Source organism: Piliocolobus tephrosceles, chromosome 17, assembly GCF_002776525.5.
Source record: "Piliocolobus tephrosceles isolate RC106 chromosome 17, ASM277652v3, whole genome shotgun sequence".
Lineage (NCBI taxonomy): Eukaryota > Metazoa > Chordata > Mammalia > Primates > Cercopithecidae > Piliocolobus > Piliocolobus tephrosceles.
Window position 1 is genome coordinate 21,800,047 of NC_045450.1, and position 19,263 is coordinate 21,819,309.

At 46.9% G+C, this 19,263-nt stretch overlaps 2 protein-coding genes across 3 annotated transcripts in view; both read right to left on the minus strand.

The window, feature by feature from the left end:
- Positions 1 to 4,182, minus strand: part of COG7 (component of oligomeric golgi complex 7) — a 64,900-nt gene extending 60,718 nt beyond the window's left edge. Inside the window, exon 1 of the mRNA XM_023189324.2 lies at positions 3,791 to 4,182. Within this exon, the coding sequence (XP_023045092.1) occupies positions 3,791 to 3,959 (169 nt within the window). The 5' untranslated portion in view covers positions 3,960 to 4,182. The remainder of the gene's footprint in view (positions 1 to 3,790) is intronic.
- An 11,206-nt stretch (positions 4,183 to 15,388) lies between these two features.
- GGA2 (golgi associated, gamma adaptin ear containing, ARF binding protein 2) overlaps positions 15,389 to 19,263 on the minus strand; it is a 47,187-nt gene continuing 43,312 nt past the window's right edge. For both annotated transcript variants that reach the window (XM_023189316.2, XM_023189317.2), the window contains one exon: positions 15,389 to 18,747. In XM_023189316.2, coding sequence (XP_023045084.1) covers positions 18,637 to 18,747 — 111 coding nt within the window. In that variant the 3' untranslated portion in view covers positions 15,389 to 18,636. The remainder of the gene's footprint in view (positions 18,748 to 19,263) is intronic.

Here is a 19,263-nt window from a genome sequence, read left to right on the forward strand (position 1 = left end):
GTCACTGCAACGTTCCCCACTACTGCGACAACTGAAAAAGCTCCTACAAGCCAGGCGCAATGGCTCATGCCTGTAATCCCAGCACTTTGGGAGGCTGAGGCGGGCGGATCACCTGAGGTCAGGAGTTCGAGACCAGTCTGACCAACATGGAGAAATCCCGTCTCTACTAAAAATACAAAATTAGCCAGGCGTGGTGGCACATGCCTGTAAACCCAGCTACTCGGAAGGCTGAGGCAGGAGAATTGCTTAAACCCGGGAGGCGGAGGTTGCAGTGAGCCGAGATCACGCCATTGCACTCCAGCCGAGGCAACAAGAGTGAAACTCCATCTCAAAAAGAAAAAAGAAAAAAAAGCTCCCACCAATTTCCAACTATTCCCTGTTCCTGAGGACAGGAACAAGGATAAGGGGAGGCGAGGAGGGCATTGCAACCCATGTTTGAGAATCACTTGGTTAATATATAGAGAGCACTAAAAAGAGTGTCTGACATGTACCAAACTTCGTATATGTGCTATCATACCATTATTATTATTATTATTTTTGAGACAGTGTCTCACTCTGTCACCCAGGCTGGAGTGCAGTGGTGGGATCTCTGCTTACTGCAACCTCTGCCTCCTGGGTTCAAGCGATTCTCCTGACTCAGCCTCCTGAGTATCTGGGACTACAGCGTATGTCCCCACACCCACCTCTAATTTTGTACATTTAGTAGAGATGGAGTTTCACCACGTTGGCCAGGCTGGTCTCGAACTCCCGACCTCAGGTGATTCACTCACCTCGGCCTTCCAAAGTGCTGGGATTACAGGCACAAGCCACTGCGCCCAGCCAGTTTGCTATTATATTATTATTAATGTCCTTTCCTCTTTGTCCTACAAAGTTTTCCTTCAAGGTCTAACACAAGGGAAGTGCTTTATGATTCTCCTAAACAAGACGTAACTGCACCCTCCTGCCAGCTCTCACAACTCCAGATTCTATTCTGAGTAAAGCCACCCCTCACTGTAATTTACTGTGTTTCTATCTTCCCCATAGGCAGCAAGCTCCAGCAAGATAAACTTTTCCTCCCCACTGCCCATTTCTGGACACATGCATAGTTGATGCTCAATAATTAGTAAAAGATTCAAGGTACAATAAAGAATATGGGTTGGGGATCACGAGGTCAGGAGATCAAGACCATCCTGGCTAACATGGTCAAACCCCGTCTCTACTAAAAATACAAAAAATTAGCTGGGCGTGGTAGCAGGTGCCTGTAGTCCCAGCTACTTGGAAGGCTGAGGCAGGAGAATGGCGTGAACCCGGGAGGCGGAGCTTGCAGTGAGCCAAGATCGTGCCACTACACTCCAGCCTGGGCAACAGAGCGAGACTCTGTCTCAAAAACAATATATATGGGTTGGGCACGGTGGCTCACACCCGTAATCCCAGCACTTTGGGGGCAAAGGCTGGAGGATCACCTGAGCTCAGGAGTTTGAGACCAGCCTGGACAACACAGTGAGACCCCATCTCTACAAAAAATCAAAAAATAAGCTTGGCATGGTGGCACATGCCTGTGGTCCCAGTTATTTAGGAGGCTGAGACAGGAGAATTCATTGAAACTGAGAGGTGAAGCTGAAGGGAGCACTGATCATACCACTGCACTGTGGCCTGGTTGACAAAGTGAGATCCTGAAAAAAAAAAAAAGGAAGGAAAGAAGAAAGGAGAGACAGAGAGAGAGAGAGAGAAAGAGAGGAAGAGAGAGAGAGAGGGAGAGGAAAGAAGGAAGGAAGGAAGGAAGGAAGGAAGGAAGGAAGGAAGGAAGGAAGGAAGGAAGGAAGGAAACAATCTGCAGTGAAATAAAGCCCCCTCCCTACCTTTTCTTAAACAATGGGCACACCTGGCCGGGCGCAGTGGCTCGTACCTATAATCCCAGCACTTTGCGAGGCCGAGGTGGGCAGATCACTTGAGGTCAGGAGTTTGAGACCAGTCTGGCCAACATGATGAAACTCTGTCTCTACTAAAAATACAAAAATTCGTCCGGTGTGGTGGCAGGCGCCTGCAATCCCAGCTACTCAGGAGGTTGAGGCAGGAGAATCACTTGAACCCAGGAGGCGGAGGTTGCAGTGAGCTGAGATGGTGCCACTGCACTCCAGCCAGGGGGATAGAGCGAGACTTCGTCTCAAACAAACAAACGAACAAACAAAAATGGGAACATCTCTTGGGCCATCCACTCCCAGTGGAAGCAGTCTGTTTGGTCTTTCCATCTGAACCTAAGAGAGAGACTTGTGTGCAGTATGTACTGAATCAACACACGGTGAATAAAACTCAAGTCAAGGACTTATATGAAATGGTTGCCAGTGCATGCTATTTTTTTATAATTTAACTTATCCTCAAAAAATGGTTTAGGCCAGGTGTGGTGGCTCACACTAGTAATCCCAGCACTTTGGGAAGCCAAGATGGGAGGATCACTTGAGGTCAGAAATGTGAGATCAACCTGGGCAACATAGTGCGACCTTGTCTCTAAAAACATTTTTTTTTTTTTTTTAAATTAGCCAGGCAAGGTGGCACATGCCTATAGTCCCAGTTACTTGGGAGGCTAAGGCGAGAGGATTGCTTGAACCCAGAGTTTGAGGCTGCAGTGAGCTGTGATGGTATCGCTGCATTCCAGCTTGGGCAGCAGAATGAGGAATGAGACTCTGTCTCAAAAAAAAAAAAATGGTTTAAGTCTCTACTGAGACCAGCCTATCTTCCTCAGCTGACATAAAATCCACCAAAACAATGTTTTCCAGATCTGTGTCATTCCCTTACACCTAGACTATAATACTTTTTTTTTTCCAGATATAAGGATCTGTTGGCTATTCCTTCATACTCTCAAAATTCACTTTTTTTTTTTTTTTCTTTTTACAGTTTATTGTTTGGTACAAAAACAGGCTCCTTAACTCTTTGAATAAACATCTCATAGACTCCTGCTCCTAGATTACAAAAAGTCAAAGCCAATTTTCTTTGACACTGGGCCCTTGACTCTGACATTCAAGTCACCATAACAGAAACGGCGCTGTTCTATCTTACGTTCTGGAAGGTGCCTCAACAAGACATGTTAAGAACTGGTTAAAACTTTGTAGCATTTTAAAAGATCCATCTTGTCTTCCAATGCCTATGGATAATAACAAAAAGGGAATCCCAGAGATCTGCTATTGAGTTAGAGAAGGACAACTGCAATAAGATCCACTCTTTTAAGTTCCAAAAGGAAACTTGAGGCCAGATGTGGTGGCTCACAGGTGTAATCACCAGCACTTTGGGAGGCCAAGACTGGAAAACCCATTGTGCCCAGGAATTTGAATTTGAGACCAGCCTGGGAAACACAGTGAGATCCCATCTCTACATTTTCTTTTTTCTTTTTTTAAACAAAATTTGCGAGCGTGGTGGCTCGCGCCTGTAGTGGGAGCGACTCAGGAGGTGAAAGGATCGCTTGAGTGCAGGAGTTCGAGGCTGCAGTGAGCTATGATCGAGCCACTGCACTCCAGCCTGGGCAACAGAGCGAGACCCTGTTTCAAAAGAAAAAACAGAAAGAAAGAAAAGAAAAAGGAAACTTATAGGCCAGCCAGAGGAGGAAAAGCAACACCCAAAATTAGCAAGTGTGCAAGACAGCCCGGCCCCCAGCTGAGACTCCCGCTGATGTGATCAGGACTTCGGGGCTTGTTCTCTTGCCGAGGGTATTTGCTGTCCATGCGTGCACCGCCCACCCGAGTGCCCCACGCAAGTTCGGTGACCTCTGCCCAGCCAAGAGCAGGGGAGGGTCCCGCGGCCAGGGCCCCGCGCGGCTCACCCTCCACGGCGTGGTTCACCTCTTGGATGAACAGCTGCAGCTTCATCACCAGGGTGGCTGCGTGGCCATCCGCCTTCCCGGACGCCGCCTCCTTGGAGCCGGCCCTGAAGGCCGCATTGATCCACTCCTTCACGTCGAAGTCGTCTGCCAGGAACTTGGAGAAGTCCATGGCGGCACTGTCTAAGGCCTGGCGTCCAGGACTTAAGAGTTGGCTTCGAGCGGCAACCGGGATGCAGAAGCGAGCGAGCCTGAGAGAGCACCGAGGCTAGTCTCCGCGGCGAACCCCAGAAACTCTAGGACAGATAACTTGCCCCTTTGCGCTTCTCTATTCAGCCCACTCAGGTTGCGGCTGGGAATGACCCTCGCCGCCCGCCGTTCTTCTTCCGGAAATCGTTGGCTGTTACCATAGCGACTGCGGGCGTCCGGAGCGCTGAACAGAGCTGGGTGTGGGAAGAACGCCCCGGACTGAGAGCTCCTGGTACCGACGAACATCCTACGTCAGCTACCATTTGCCGAGGACTAAACTATGTGCTTACTATAAAGCCCTGACATACATTAGCGCATTTATGCGGTGGCTTGCGCCTGTAATCCCAGCTCTTTAGGAAGCTGACGCGGGAGAATCGCTTGAGGCCAGGAATTCGAGGACAGCCTGGGCAACAGTGGAGCGCATTGGGCAGCAATGGAGTGCGATTGAACGATCTCTGCTCACTGCAGCCTCAAATTCCAGGGCAATTGAACGATCTCAGCTCACTGTAGCCTCAAATTCCTGGGCTCAAGCGATCCTCCCACCTCCGCCTCCAGAGTAGTTGGGACTACAGGCGCGCGACCACACGCCCAGCTCCCTCTCCCTCTCCCCCCCCTCCCCCTCTCCCCCCCCCCTCTCCCCCCCTCCTCTCTCCCTCCCCTCCCCTCTCTCCTCCCGGAGTCTTGCTCTGTCGCCCAGGTTGGAGTCAGGTGACGCAATCTCGGCTCACTGCAACCTCCGCCTCCCAGGCTCAAGCGAGTCTCTTGCCTCAGCCTCCAGAGTAGCTGGGATTACAGGCGCGTGCCACCACGCCCGGCTACTTTTTGTTATTATTAGTAGAGACGGGGTTTCACCATGTTGGCCAGGCTGGCCTTGAACTTCCAACCTCAGGTGATCCGCCCGCCTCGGCCTCCCAAAGTGCTGGGATCACAGGCGTGAGTCACTTCGTCCGGCCTAATTATTATTTTATTTATTTATTTATTTTATTTTTTTTTTTTGAGACGGAGTCTGGCTCTGTTCCCCAGGCTGGAGTGCAGTGGCCGGATCTCAGCTCACTGCAAGCTCCGCCTCCCAGGTTTACGCCATTCTCCTGCCTCAGCCTCCCGAGTAGCTGGGACTACAGGCGCCCACCACCTCGCCAGGCTAGTTTTTTGTATTTTTTAGTAGAGACGGGTTTTCACAGTGTTAGCCAGGATGGTCTCGATCTCCTGACCTCGTGATCCGCCCGTCTCGGCCTCCCAAAGTGCTGGGATTACAGGCTTGAGCCACCGCGCCCGGCCTAATTATTTTCTTAATGATGTGTTTTTAGATGCAGACCTTTTAAAGTTTGATTAAGTTCCTTATCACCTTTTTTTTAATGGATCATGCTTTTGGTGTTGAGCTGAGAAATCTGCATAACCCATAGTCATAAACAATTTCTCAGCCTGGGCAACATAGGAAGACCCCGTCTCTGCAAAAAATTTAAAAATTAGCCGGGTGTGGTGGCGTGCGCCTGTAGTCTCAGCTACTCAAGAAGCTGGGGTAAGAGGATTGCCTGAGCCCAGGAGGTCGAGGCTGCAGTGAGCTGTGATCATGCCACTGCACTCCAGCCTGGGTGACAGAGCGAGACTCTGTCTCGAAAAGAAAAGAAGAAAAGGTAGGGGAAGGTATGAGGGTATTCTTTAGGTATGAGGGTATTCTTTAGGTTCTAAAGTTTTATGTTGTTTCAAGAGTGGGACCAACCCAAGGGGGAGAACAAGATGTCATCCTCGGAAACCCTACAGGGGAGTTTTCCAGGGTGGCCTGTCGTTGGGGTATGAGTGGCTGGCTGCCATCTTCATGCCTGATAGCCACTGGTTTTTCATTGGCATCTCCCTTGGTTTGTCTCATTCTTCTGGGTTGAGTAGGTTTTAACTGGGGTAACCCTTCTGCTAGGAGTCCCAATTATTTGAGGGGAGGCGAGGGGAGCAATCTGATAGTGTAAGTCCTCTTACTTTGTTCTTGTTAAAAATTTAGGCCGGGTGCAGTGGCTCACGCCTGTAATCCCAGCACTTTGTTAGGCGGAGGCGGGCGGATCACGAGGTCGGTAGTTTGAGATCAGCCTGACCAACATGTCAAACCCCGTCTCTACTAATAATGCAAAAATTAGCGGGGCATGGTGGCACGCACCTGTAATCCCAGCCACTCAGGAGGCAGAGGCAGGAGAATCGCTTGAACCTGGAAGGCAGAGGTTACGGTGAGCCGAGATCCGCCACTGCATTCCAGCCTGGGCAACAGAGCCAGACTCCATCTCAAAAAAAAAAAAAAAAAAAAAAATCCTGCTGGAATTTTTATAGGGATTATGTTGAATTGTTGAACTGATGGATTAATTTTAGGAGAATTCCCATCGTGACAATATTGACTCTTCCAGTCCATAACGTGAAACGCCTCTTCATTTATTTAGATTGGAATTTTTTAGCCTTGGCACTATTCAGGCCAGATAATTTTTGGTTATGGGGGCTGTCCTATGCATTGTAAGATATTTCGCAGCATCCCTGGCTGCTACCCATTGGGAGCAACATCCTCTCCTCCAAGTTGTGACAACCAAAAATCTGTCCACACAGTGCCAAGTGTCCCCTAGTGGGAATCACCCCTGGGAATTTAGATCTGATTTAGATTTTCTTTAATTTCTCTCAGCAATATTTTGTAGTTTTCATTGTATAATGCAAGTCTTGCACTTATTTTATTTATTATAAGTATTTCCTTTGCCAGGCACAGTGGCTCGTACCTGTAATCCCAGCACTTTGGGAGGCCGAGGCAGGTGGATCACAAGGTCAGGAGTTTGACAGGAGACCAGCCTGCCCAACATGGTGAAACCCCATCTCTACTGAAAATACAAAAATAGCCTGGCGTGGTGGTGTGTACCTGTAATCCCAGCTACTCAGGAGGCTGAGGCAGGAAAACTGCTTGAACCCGGGAGGCAGAGGTTGCAGTGAGCAAAGATTGCGCCACTGTAATCCAGCCTGGGTGACAGAGTGAGACTCTGTCTCAAAAAATAAATAAATAAAATAAAATAAGTCTTTCTTTTTAATGCTACTGTGAATGGAATTTTCTTAATTTTCATAGTTTCTTGTTACAGAAAAACGATTTTTTTTTTTTTTTTTTTTTTTTTTTTGGTGACAGAGTCTCGCTTTGTCCCACAGGCTGGAGTACAGCAGGGCAATCTCAGCTCACTGCAACCTCCGTCTCCCAGATTCCAGCAATTCTCCCGCCTCGGCCTTCCAAGTAGCTGGGATCACAGGCATGAGCCACCAAGCCCAGCTAATTTTGTATTTTTAGTAGAGACGGGGTTTTGCCATGTTGGTCAGGCTGGTCTCAAACTTCTGACCTCAGGTGATCCGCCCACCCGGGCCTCCCAAAGTGCTGGGATTACAGTCATGAGCCACGGTTCTCAGCCTGAATCAGTTGTTAATAATGAGTTTAACTATATAACAAACCTGCACTTGTACACCTAAACCTAAAAGTTTAAAAATACATGGGCCCTTATTAAAAATTGTCCATTTTGGGCTGGGCACAGTGACTCACGCCTGTAATCTCAGCACTTTGGGATGCCGAGGCAGGCAGATTACTAGCTCAGGAGTTTGAGATCAGCCAACATGGTGAAACACTGTCTCTACTAAAAATACAAAAAATTAGCCGTTTAGCTGGGTGTGGTGGCAGACACCTGTAATCCCATCTACTTGAGAGGCTGAGGCAGGAGAATTGCTTAAACCCAGGAGGCAGAGGTTGCAGTAGGTGGAGATCGAGCCATTGTACTCCAGCCTGGACGACAGAGCAAGACTCTATCACAAAAAAAAAAAAAAAAAGAGAGAGAGAGAGAGAGGAGACAGAGAGGAGAGAGAGAGAGAGAGGAGAAAGACGGTTTTGAGGCCAGGCACGGTGGCTCACACCTGTAATCCCAGCACTTTCGGAGGCCGAATCACTTGAGGTCAGGAGTTCAAGACCAGGATGGCCAACAGGGGAAAACCTCGTCTCTACTAAAAATACAGAAATTTAGCCGGGCATGGTGGTGGGTGCCTGTAATCCCAGCTACTTGGGAGACTGAGGCAGGAGAATCGCTTGAATCCAGGAGGTGGAGGTTGCAGTGAGGTGAGATCGCACCACTGCACTGCAGCCTGGGAGACAGGAGGACTTTGTCTAAAAAAAATAAAGTTTATTTTATATTAACATAGCCACTCCAGCTTTCTTATTACTACTTGCATGGCTAATTTTTTTTTTTTTCTTTTTTTTGAGACAGAGTCTCGCTCTGTTGCCCAGGCTGGAGTGCAGTGGCGCGATCTCGGCTCACTGCAAGCTCCGCCTCCCGGGTTCACGCCATTCTCCTGCCTCAGCCTCCCGAGTAGCTGGGACTACAGGCGCCCGCCATCTCGCCCGGCTAGTTTTTTGTATTTTTTAGTAGAGACGGGATTTCACCATGTTAGCCAGGATGGTCTCGATCTCCTGACCTCGTGATCCACCCGTCTCGGCCTCCCAAAGTGCTGGGATTACAGGCTTGAGCCACCGCGCCCGGCTTTTTTTTTTTTTTTTTGTAGTCCCAGCTGCTAGGGAGGCTGAGGCAGGAAGGATCGCTTGAGCCTGGGAAGCAAAGGTTGGAGGGAGCCGTGATTGTACCACTGCACTCCAGCCAGGGCAACAGAGCAAGACTCCATCTCAAAAATAATTGTCCATTTCATCCAAGTTGTATTTGTTGGCATAAAATTGTTCAAAGGATTCTCATATAGTCTTTTCTCATCCGTAGAATTGTGGTGATATCTGCCTATTCTTTTCTGACTTTGGTAATTTTTTTTTCCCTTGATCAGTCTGCTAAAATTTGTGAATTCTGTTGCTCTTTTAAAAGAACCGGCTGCAGGCCGGGTGTGGTGGCTCACACCTATAATCCCAGCACTTTAGGAGGCTGATAGGGGCAGATCATCTGAGGTCAGGAGTTCAAGACCAGCCTAGCCAACATGGTGAAACTCTGTCCCTACTAAAAATACAAAAAGTAGCCAGCCATGGTGGTGGGCGCCTGTAATCCCAGCTACTCGGGAGGCTGAGGCAGGAGAATTGCTTGAACCTGGGAGGCAGAGGTTGCAGTGAGCCAAGATCAGGCCACTGCACTCTAGCCTGGGTAACAGAGCAAGACTCTGTCTCAAAAAAAAAACAAAACAAAATAGAACAAAACAAAAGAACCAACTTTGACTTTGTTAATTTTTTTCTATTCAACTTTGTTAATTTTTTTTTCTAGTTTTCATTTTCTATTATTGATCTCTGTGCTAATCAGTTTCCTTTCTTTCTTTGAATTTAGTTTGTTCTTTGGTGTATTAAAGTGGAATCTTAGGTTACTGATTTGAAATACTTTCTTTTCTCATATAAGCATCTAAAATTACTAATTTTTCCCTCATAGTCTAATGGCTAGGAAAAAATAAAAACAAAAAATAAAATGATAAAGCAAGACACTGTCTCTACAAAAAACTTTAAAAAATTATCTAGCCATGGTGGTTTGCACCTGTAGTCCCAGCTACTCAAAAACCTGAGAGGCCAGAGATCATTTGAGCCCAGGAATCCGAGGCTGCAGTGAGCTATCATAGTGCCACTGCACTCCAGCCTGGGTGACAGCGTGAGAGCATCTCTAAAAAAACTTTCCTCTGAGGCCAGGCGCAGTGACTCACGCCTGTAATCCTAGCACTTTGGGAGGCCGAAGCGGGTGGATCACCTGAGGTCAGGAGTTCATGACCAGCCTGACCAATATGGTGAAACCCTGTCTCTACTAAAAACACAAAAACTAGCCGGCCATGGTGGTGGGCGCCTGTAGTCCCATCTATTCAGGAGGCTGAGACTGGAGAATCACTTGAACCCAAGAGGCGGAGGTTGCAGTGAGCCAAGATCATGCATGCCATTGCAGTGACAAAGCAAGACTCCATTAAAAAAAAAAAAAAAAATCTTCTGAAGCATTGCTCTAGCTGTAATTCATAAATTTTGATGTTTTCATTTTTGTTTGATTCTAAATGTTTTTAAATTTTTCTTGTGACTCATTTAACCCATGGGTTATTTAGAAGCATGTTAATTTCCAAATAGTTGGGTATTTCTTGGATTTCCTGTTGTTGATTTCTAATTCAATTCCATGTGATTAGAAAACATACTTGGTATGATTTATATATATATATATATATTTTTGAGACAGAGTCTCAGTCCGTCTCTGGACCGGAGTGCAGTGACACGATCTTGGCTCACTGTAACCTCCACCTCCCAGGTTCAAGCTATTCTCCTGCCTCAGCCTCTCAAGTAGCTGGGACTACAGGCACCTGCCACTACACTTGGCTAATTTTTTTTTTTTTTTTGAGACGGAGTCTTGCTCTGTCGCCCAGGCTGGAGTGCAGTGGCGCAATATCCGCTCACTGCAAGCTCCACCTTCCGGGTTCACGCTGTTCTCCTGCCTCAGCCTCCCGAGTAGCTGTGACTAGAGGCGCCCGCCACCATGCCCGGCTAATTTTTTGTATTTTTAGTAGAGACAGGGTTTCACCATGTTAGCCAGAATGGTCTCAATCTTCTGACCTCATGATCCGCCCGCCTCAGCCTCCCAAAGTGCTGGGATTACAGGTGTGAGCCACCATGCCCGGCTGGTTTATGTTATTTTATTATTTATAGAGATGGCATCATGCTTTGCTGCCAAGGTTGGTTTCAAAATCCCTCAGGGATTCAAGCAATCCCGTCTCGGCCTCCCAAGGTGCTGAGATTGCAAGCATGAGCTTAAATTCTTTTAAATTTATTGAGACTTGTTTAATGGCCTAGCATTGGTCTATCCTGAAGACTGTTCCATGTGCACTTGAAAATATGTATCTGCAGTCATTGGGTGGAGTGTGGTATATATTTTAGCTACATTAATAGTGTTGTTCAACTATTTTGTATCCTTGCTGATTTTCTATATAGTTGTTCTGTCATTACTGAAGGTAAGGTATTGAAATCTCCAATTATTATTTTTGAGAGAGTCTTGCTCCGTCATCCAGGCTGGAGTGCAGTGGCATGATCTCGGCTCACTGCAAACTCGGCTCACTGCAAACTCGCCTCCCGAGTTCAAGCGATTCTTCTGCCTCAACCTCCTGAGTAGCTGGGATTACAGGCGTGTGCCACCACGCCTAGCTAATTTTTGTATTTTTTAGTAGAGACGGTGTTTCACCAATTTGGTAAGGCTGGTCTCAAACTCCTGACCTCATGATCCACCCGCCTTGGCCTCCCAAAGTGCTAGGATTACAAGCATGAGTCACTGTCCCTGGCCCTACTATTTATTTATATTTTTTGGAGACAGAGTTTCGCTCTTCTTGGCCAGGCTGGAGTACAATGGTGCGATCTTGGCTCACCGCTACCTCCGCCTCCCAGATTCAAGTTATTCTCCTGCCTCAGCCTCCCGAGTAGCTGGGATTACAGGCATGCACCACCACACCTGGCTAATTTTGTATTTTTAGTAGAGAGGGTTTCTCAATGTTGGTCAGACTGGTCGTGAACTCCCAACCTCAGGTGTTCCACCCACCTCAGCCTCCCAAAATGCTAGGATTACAGGCATAAGCCACTGTGACTGGCCTCCAATTATGATTGAATTGTCAATTTTTACACTCGATTGTATCACTTTTTGCATTAGGTATTTTGGGGCTTTGATGTGAGGTGCATATACATTTTATAATTTTATGTCTTCCTGGTATATTGATCTTTTATCATTATTAAATGTTTTTTGTCTCTAGTAATACTTCTGTCTTCAAGTCTATCTTTGTGCCAGATGCGGTGGTTCACACCTGTAATCCCAGCCCTTTGGGAGGCCGAATCACTTGAGGTCAGGAGTTCAAGACCAGCCTGGCCAATATGGTGAAACCTTGTTTCTACTAAAAATACAAAAATTAGCCAGGCATGGTGGTGGGCGCCTGTAATCCCAGCTACTTGGGAGGCTGAGGCAGGAGAATCGCTTGAATCCAGGAGGTGGAGGTTGCAGTGAGCTGAGAACACACCACTGCACTGCAGCCTGGAAGACAGAGCAAGACTGTCTCAAAAAAAAAAAAAAAAGCTATTTTGTGTGTGATATTAACATAGCCACTCCAGCTTTCTTATGATTACTACTTGCATGGCTAATTTTTTATCCTTTACTTCTAACTGATTTGTGAACCTAAGTGTAACTTTTGCAGACAGCGTAGAGTTGGCATTTGGTGGTGGTGGTGTTTTCAATCCAGTATGACAGTTTCCGCTTTTTTTGAGACACGGTCTGACTCTGCCACCCAGGCTGGAGTGCAGTGATGTCATCTTGTCTCACCACTGCCTCCTCTGCAACCTCTGCCTCCTGGGCTCAAGCCAACCTCCCACCTCAGCCTCCCGAGTGGCTGGGACTACAGGCACATGCCACCATTCCCAGGTAATTTTCTGTAGAGACAGGGGCTTCACTATGTTGCCCAGGGTGGTCTCAAACTTCTGGGCTCAAGCAGTCCTCCCATCTCAGCTTCCCAAAGTGCTGGGATTACAGGCTCGGGCCACCACGTGGTTTCCTCACAGCCTTTTGAGTTAAGGCAGGTAGTATTTCTATTTCCAAAAGAGGAAACTGAAGCTAAGATGAGGCTATGCTGTAGAGAAACTTGAATGCTAGGGCAATTGATTTTACTTAATCCAAAAAGATATGCAGCACTAATTATATATAATTAGAAATGTAGTAGGGTCAGGCTAGGCACGGTGGCTCATGCCTGTAATCCCAGCACTTTGAGAGGCCAGGAGTACAAGACTAGCCTGGGCAACATGGTGAGGCCCTCATCTCTACAAAAATTTAAAACTTCGTCAGGTGTGGCAGCATGCATCTATCTGTAGTCTTAGCTACTTGGGAGGCCAAACTGGGAGGATCCCTAGAGCCCAGGAGTTTGAGGCTGCAGTGAGCTATGACCATGCCGCTGCACTCCAGCATGTCTCTTAAGAAAAACTGGTCACGTAGAGAAGGCACAAAAAGAACACCACGTGACAATGAAGGCAAAGGCTGGAGTTACACAGCTGCAGGCTAAGGAAGTCAAAGATGGTGGAAACCAGCAACCACCAAGAGGGAGAACCATGGCCCCAATATTAGACTCCTACCCCGCAGAACTCAGACAACACATCTGTTGACTTAAACCACCCAGCTTGCGGCACACTGTCATAGCAGTTCTAATGAACGAATACAGAGAAAAATAAACATTTTGACTGTTACTCTGGGTTTGTTTATTGCAGCTGATCCTGATCTTAACAAAGGGTATGGTCAGATTTTTTTTTGTTTTTTTGTTTTTTGAGATGGAGTCTCGCTCTGTCGCCCAGGCTTGAGTGCAGTGACGCGATTACAGCTCACTGCAACCTCCGCCTCCCGGGCTCACGCCATTCTCCTGCCTCAGCCTCCCAAGCAGCTGGGATTACAGGTGCCCACCACCATGCCCGGCTAATTTTTTTGTATTTCTAGTAGAGACGGGGTTTCACTGTGTTCGCCAGGATGGTCTCGATCTCCTGACCTCGTGATCCGCCCGCCTCAGCCTCCCAAAGTGTTGGGATTACAGGCATGAGCCACCGTGCCCAGCCTTTTTTTGTTGTTTTTTGAGATGGAGTCTTGCTCTGTTGCCCAGATGGAGTGCAGTGGCCTGATCTCGGCTCACTGCAAGTCCACCTTCTGGGTTCAAGCGATTTCCAGCTAATTTTTGTACTTTTAGTAGATGGGGTTTCACCATGTTGGCCAGGCTGGTCTCAAACTCCTAACCTCGTGATCCTTCGCCTTGGCCTCCCAAACTGCTAGGATTACAGGCATGAGCCACCACACCCAGCTGGTATGGTCAGATTTTATTACCAACCTTTTCTGCTGCCTATAAAAATATTCGTAAGTTATCAGTATTCTTAGCACAATTTCTGTGGTTTTATGAGAAGTTGCGAAATGAACAGTGATGAAATGGAAGTCACCACTGTTACAATGGTTAAAAAAATCTCAGATGTGAAGATGATTTGAGAAACAGCACCTAAATTTATAGAGCATCTATTGTATCTGCTATTTTGTACACCTCATTAAATTCTCACCAAAATGTGTGAAGTAGACTTCTAACATTTTTACCATTTACAGATATAAAAACTGAGACCCAGAGATCACTGACTTGCCCAGGTGGCAAAAAACTAGAAGTTGAACCTGGCTCCCCAGCCCATACTTGGTTCACTCTAGTGCACAGGGCTGCCAGAATCGAGACAAGAGAGGGTTGCCAGGGAAAAGTCCAGTCTGCTTGGGCGCCTGGGAATGGTGCCAGCGGGAGGGAGAGGATACAAGGAAACTATGAGGGAATTGCTACCGAGTTTTAACATGCATAACTTTCAACACACAAATGCTTGATTTGTACCATATGAGCTCAGGGAAGAGAGTGGAGTTACGTTTCTAAGTAATTCATACTGATAATGGCATTATCTCTAAGCTATCTATAGTGTTACATGAAAAGAACAAAACACAGAACAGTACACTATGTTTTCTTGAACATGCCTAGAATCCCTCTGAAAAGACGGAGGAGGGTGGTAACTGGGTGGAAAGAATTTTCACCTTTCGTAATTTTGAATCATGTCAATAAAAATAAGGTTTTATCTTCAGCTTAGATTTTAGAAAGCTCAGATAAAATTGAAAGATATTTTCTAATTCCATGACCCAAAGATTACCACTGTGACATGTGCACACAAACATCTTGGTGCATCACTCGACTTTAAAACAAACTGGGGTCAGGACATGGTGACTCATGCCTGTAATCCCAGCACTTTGGGAGGTCAAGGCAGGAGGAACGCTTGAGCCCAGGAGACCAGCCTGGGCAACACAAGAGATCCAGTCTTTACCAAAAACTGAAACATTAGCTGGGCGTGGCAGCATGCACCTCTAGTCCCAGCTACTCCAGAGGCTGAAGCCGGAGGATCGCCTGAGCACAGGAATTCAAGGCTACATTGAGCTACAATCGTGCCACTGCAGTCCAGCCTGGGCAATACAGCAAAGCTCTGTCTCAAGAAAACCAATCCACTTTTACACTCTTGGCGCTGGGTAAGCATCTTCTATAATGGGTATATTTAAAGGATTTGGGATTAATATTGTAGTAGGCAAGCACTATTTGTATTCTAGAATATTGCCTTTGCTTTCTACCTTTAACATTTGCTGTCTTAATTTACACTATTTGTACTAGGTAATATTCGCTTTTCTTTTGGTTGTCATTTATTCTGTTTTCAATACTATTTTCATGACCTATTTGTGTTCAGAGCGGCTCACAGATAAGGAAACATTTTGCCCCGGTCGTGGAAGATAACAGGGAGAGTAATTAACTGCAGCATATGTAGGCAAAAGGTTATGACAAAACATGGCATTATCAGGGCTTGAAAGGACTTTATTGCAGCTATGGTGAAGCAGGCCCTGGTCTTGGCAGATGATACCAGAAGGGCACTGAGTGTCAGCGTGCAACTTGAATTTGATCCCATAAAGTTAGGCATCAGGAAGCCATTCAGAATTTTTCACCCGGTCAGATGCTCAGATTTGCTAGAGAACTCTGGTAGTGGCAAGAACCAGAGCTGGTACTCAGCACTGGGACAGAGGCATTGTCTCCCCCATCCCCCCGCCAAAAAAGCCCACACCAGAGCAGTGGCAATGTAAGTGCAGGGAGGACATGATGTGGGATTATTTAGAAAACAGGCCACTTGACATACAACCACTCCGCAGAAACAGATGAAGCAGGAATCAGGGACCCATTAAGTCTCAGGTGCTTTCAAGTCAGAGCATGTAGGTGGAAAGGGGCAGGACTCTCTGTGTTCCATTCTAAGTAACTGAGATTGAAGCAACAGTGGAACCTCCAGATACATATATCCACTGACAGACTGAAATATGATCTGGGGACAGCAAGCAGGTGGCAGCCTGAGAGAGGTCTACAATCCATCTAATAGTTTAGAGTCGCCTGACTACCAGGCCTCTGTGTGGACGGGAAAGTCCTGAGGATTGGACTCTGGAAAACCACCACACTTACAAGACAGAGGAAAAAGAGCAGTCACAGAGGTAGGTCACGAAATAGGGGTCAACAGGACCCCTGAAGAGTTCAGGATACTGGAAAGCACTGGCCATGAGTGCCAGATCTCCAGCACACACATCATGAATTTGCTTCTCCCCAGAGGAAGAGAAGCTCCTTCAGGGTGGTGCCCTGGCTCAGGGTAGCTGGTCAAAAACTAGTTTTTCAAGAAACAGAGACGAGGTGTCACTATGTAGCCCAGGCTGGACTCGAAATCCTGGGCTCAAGCAGTCATCCCACTCAGCCTCCCAAAATGCTGGGATTATAGGCGTGAGCCACTACTTGTTGAGTGAATGAAGAGGTAGGAGGTGGGCTGTGAGTGGCCACTGGACTTGCTGATTAGAAGGGAGTGATGACATAAACCACAGCCACTTTCAGGACAGCAGCCTGCCTTCTCTCCTCCCACACCTATCCTGTCCAACACCTAAGCATAGTAAGTACCACTGGGAGTCTGTCTCCTCAAAAGCAAGAATGTTCAGGTACACACGTGTGAGTTCACCTCTGAACTATAGGGGAGAAAGCCTGTCTTTATGTGTAAGTCTCATTCACCCATTTCGACCAAAACCCTTCAGAGGGAGATGCTGTCATTATGATGGGTACCTCTTCAAGACTATGCAACAGCAACAGAGCCTATAAAAACTACACAGAGGCCGGGTGTGGTGGCTCACGCCTATAATCCCAGCACTCTGGGAGGCCAAGGTGGGCAGATCACCTGAGGTCAGGAGTTTGAGAACAGCCTGACCAACGTGGTGAAACCCCATCTCTACTAAAAATACAAAAACTAGCTGGGCGTGGTGGCTCACGCCTGTAGTCCCAGCTACTTGGGAGGCTGAGGCACAAGAATCGCTTGAACCTGGTAGGCAGAGATTGCAGTGAGCTGAGATCGTACCACTGTACTCCAGCCTGGGTGACAGAGTGGCCTCAAAAAACAGGAAAAAAAAAAAAAAAGGGCACACAGAACACAAGTACTTTTAGATTAAAATTTGTCTTATGTGAAGTATGGCAAATGAAATCACCCCACTGTTTATCTGTTTTATGAGTTTTTACATTTGCTTAAAATTAGCATACTTGATCTTTTACAGTTCCCACCTCCACCAATTAGTGTTGGCAGATTTCCACTATATGTAGAAGCCAAAAGATCAGACTGTAAAAATATCAGATATTGTGATTAAGAGCTCCAAACAAGCCTTGCAGTTTCGGAGGTAGAAATCCACCCAGCCAGTTCAGCTGCTTAGACTTCAAAGCCCTCCACCTGGCCATCTCAGCCAGGCTCAGGTTCCTTCTCTCACCCATCAGGCCAAGCAGGACTTGTCAAAAATACACATTCAAGTTCCTAGCACACAGTAGGTGCTCACTAAATGGGAACTGATTATAAACTTGAATTTTTCCTTCAACAAATATCCACCTCTCCTGTCCAGCTTACCTCAGATCTTCAGGTTCTCTTCACTGAGGCAGTTAAGTTTCTACATCCTTCAGGAAGTTTCCTTTACTTCTCGACAGAAGACAGTTCCCTTTAGGCCTATCATCTCTAAATGCAACTGGCTTTCCATTTTCCACTTACTGAACACTCCACAAAGTACATTTGCTACATGGTATTTATTTAATGACTGTATATTTAGTCACCACCTCAATCATTGCTAAGCTCTCTTCATGTCTATCTGTACCACAGTTCCCCATCTTAGACTGTGACGTCAGCTGGCAAGGGCTGGCTGTTGGCCGATTCACCATGACTGACATGGTGTGTCACAAAGAGCTCCGAGTAAATGCCGTGAAGGAAGAGAATGAGGATGGAGATGAGGATCCTGAGAAGGGCCCAGACTGGCTGCCCAACCCTGAGGCCTGAATAAGGCCTGGGAGCTGCTTTCCCCTCTGCCCAGGAGGCCTGTCCAGGGGCGATTCTAAGGCACAGTGGTGAAGGACATGATTGGTTCCCCAAGTGTGGTCCTCAGGTCTCATGGCAGCCACTCGCCTGGGAACAGTGCAACAAGCATTCCATTTAGAAGATCTTCCAGAACACACACAAGAAGCATTGTCTAATGAAAATGGAGACAAGGTCTTTCTTGGAAGAGAGTGCCCAAGAAGATACTCTCTGCCCCAAGACTAACCAGGTCCCTTTTAAGGTCCCTGAGAACAGCAGCCTGGGAGCAACCAAGACTTTCAAAGGCTGACAAGGCACAGAGTGGATGAATGGAACGAACAATACATGAAAAAAACACTTTGGCTGATAAAACCTCCAACCTGAGGCAGGGACACTGTTGCTCACTGACATGCAGAAACATGACTGTAGCAGAGATGATGATGATGAGAAATGCATCGCATTTCCCACACTGCCGATATCCCAAGCCCTGCGCTACCACCCTCTCTCCAAACACACACAGACACACAGACACACAGACACACACACACACACATCATCTGCAGAATAAGTCAGAGGTTGACACCCAGAGCCTGATGTCAGGATAGGACTCTTGGCACTCTGCACTGAAACACCATTAGTCCCGACTTGACAGCAAAAGTAACACCAGCCTAAGCTTGAAATGAAGGGTCTGTCTTGCGAAAAGTTAGGCTGCACCCAAGACAGCCAGGTCTGGAAAGTCTTTCACTTCTCCTACTTCGCTGAAAGGCTGTCCACCTTGGTTGAATGTCAGCTTGTACCGTAAGCGGATAGGTTCCTGGGATAGAAGAGACAGAAGATGTTAAATCAGTGGAGAGCAACCCAGGAACAGGGTGACCATGTTAAGTCAAGTGAGTGCTTCAAACAATTCTGACACAAAATACCTAGGATACTCTCTTTGGGACTACAAACAAGGGGAAATAGGCACATACCCTGGGAAACCTTGGATACTTCTGTAGTCCTGAAATCCTGAGATGGGCTGCAATTCAGAGACCAGCTTAGGAAGACAGGCCTTGCCCTTTCAGAGGATTCCAGAGGATTAGGGAGAGTTCATGTGTCCCTCCCTTGGTCCCCAGCTATGACAATCCATCTGATCTTCCTTCAATGAGCCCCAAAGACAGACTCCAGCAAGGGATATTCCACATATACCCCTACCACCCAACCAAATCAGAGACTGACTTTCTTTCTTCTTTCTCTTTCTTCTTTTTTTCCTCTCTCTCTTCTTCTTCTTTTTTTCTCTCTTTCTCCTATCTATCTATCTATCTATCTATCTATCTATCTATCTATCTATCTA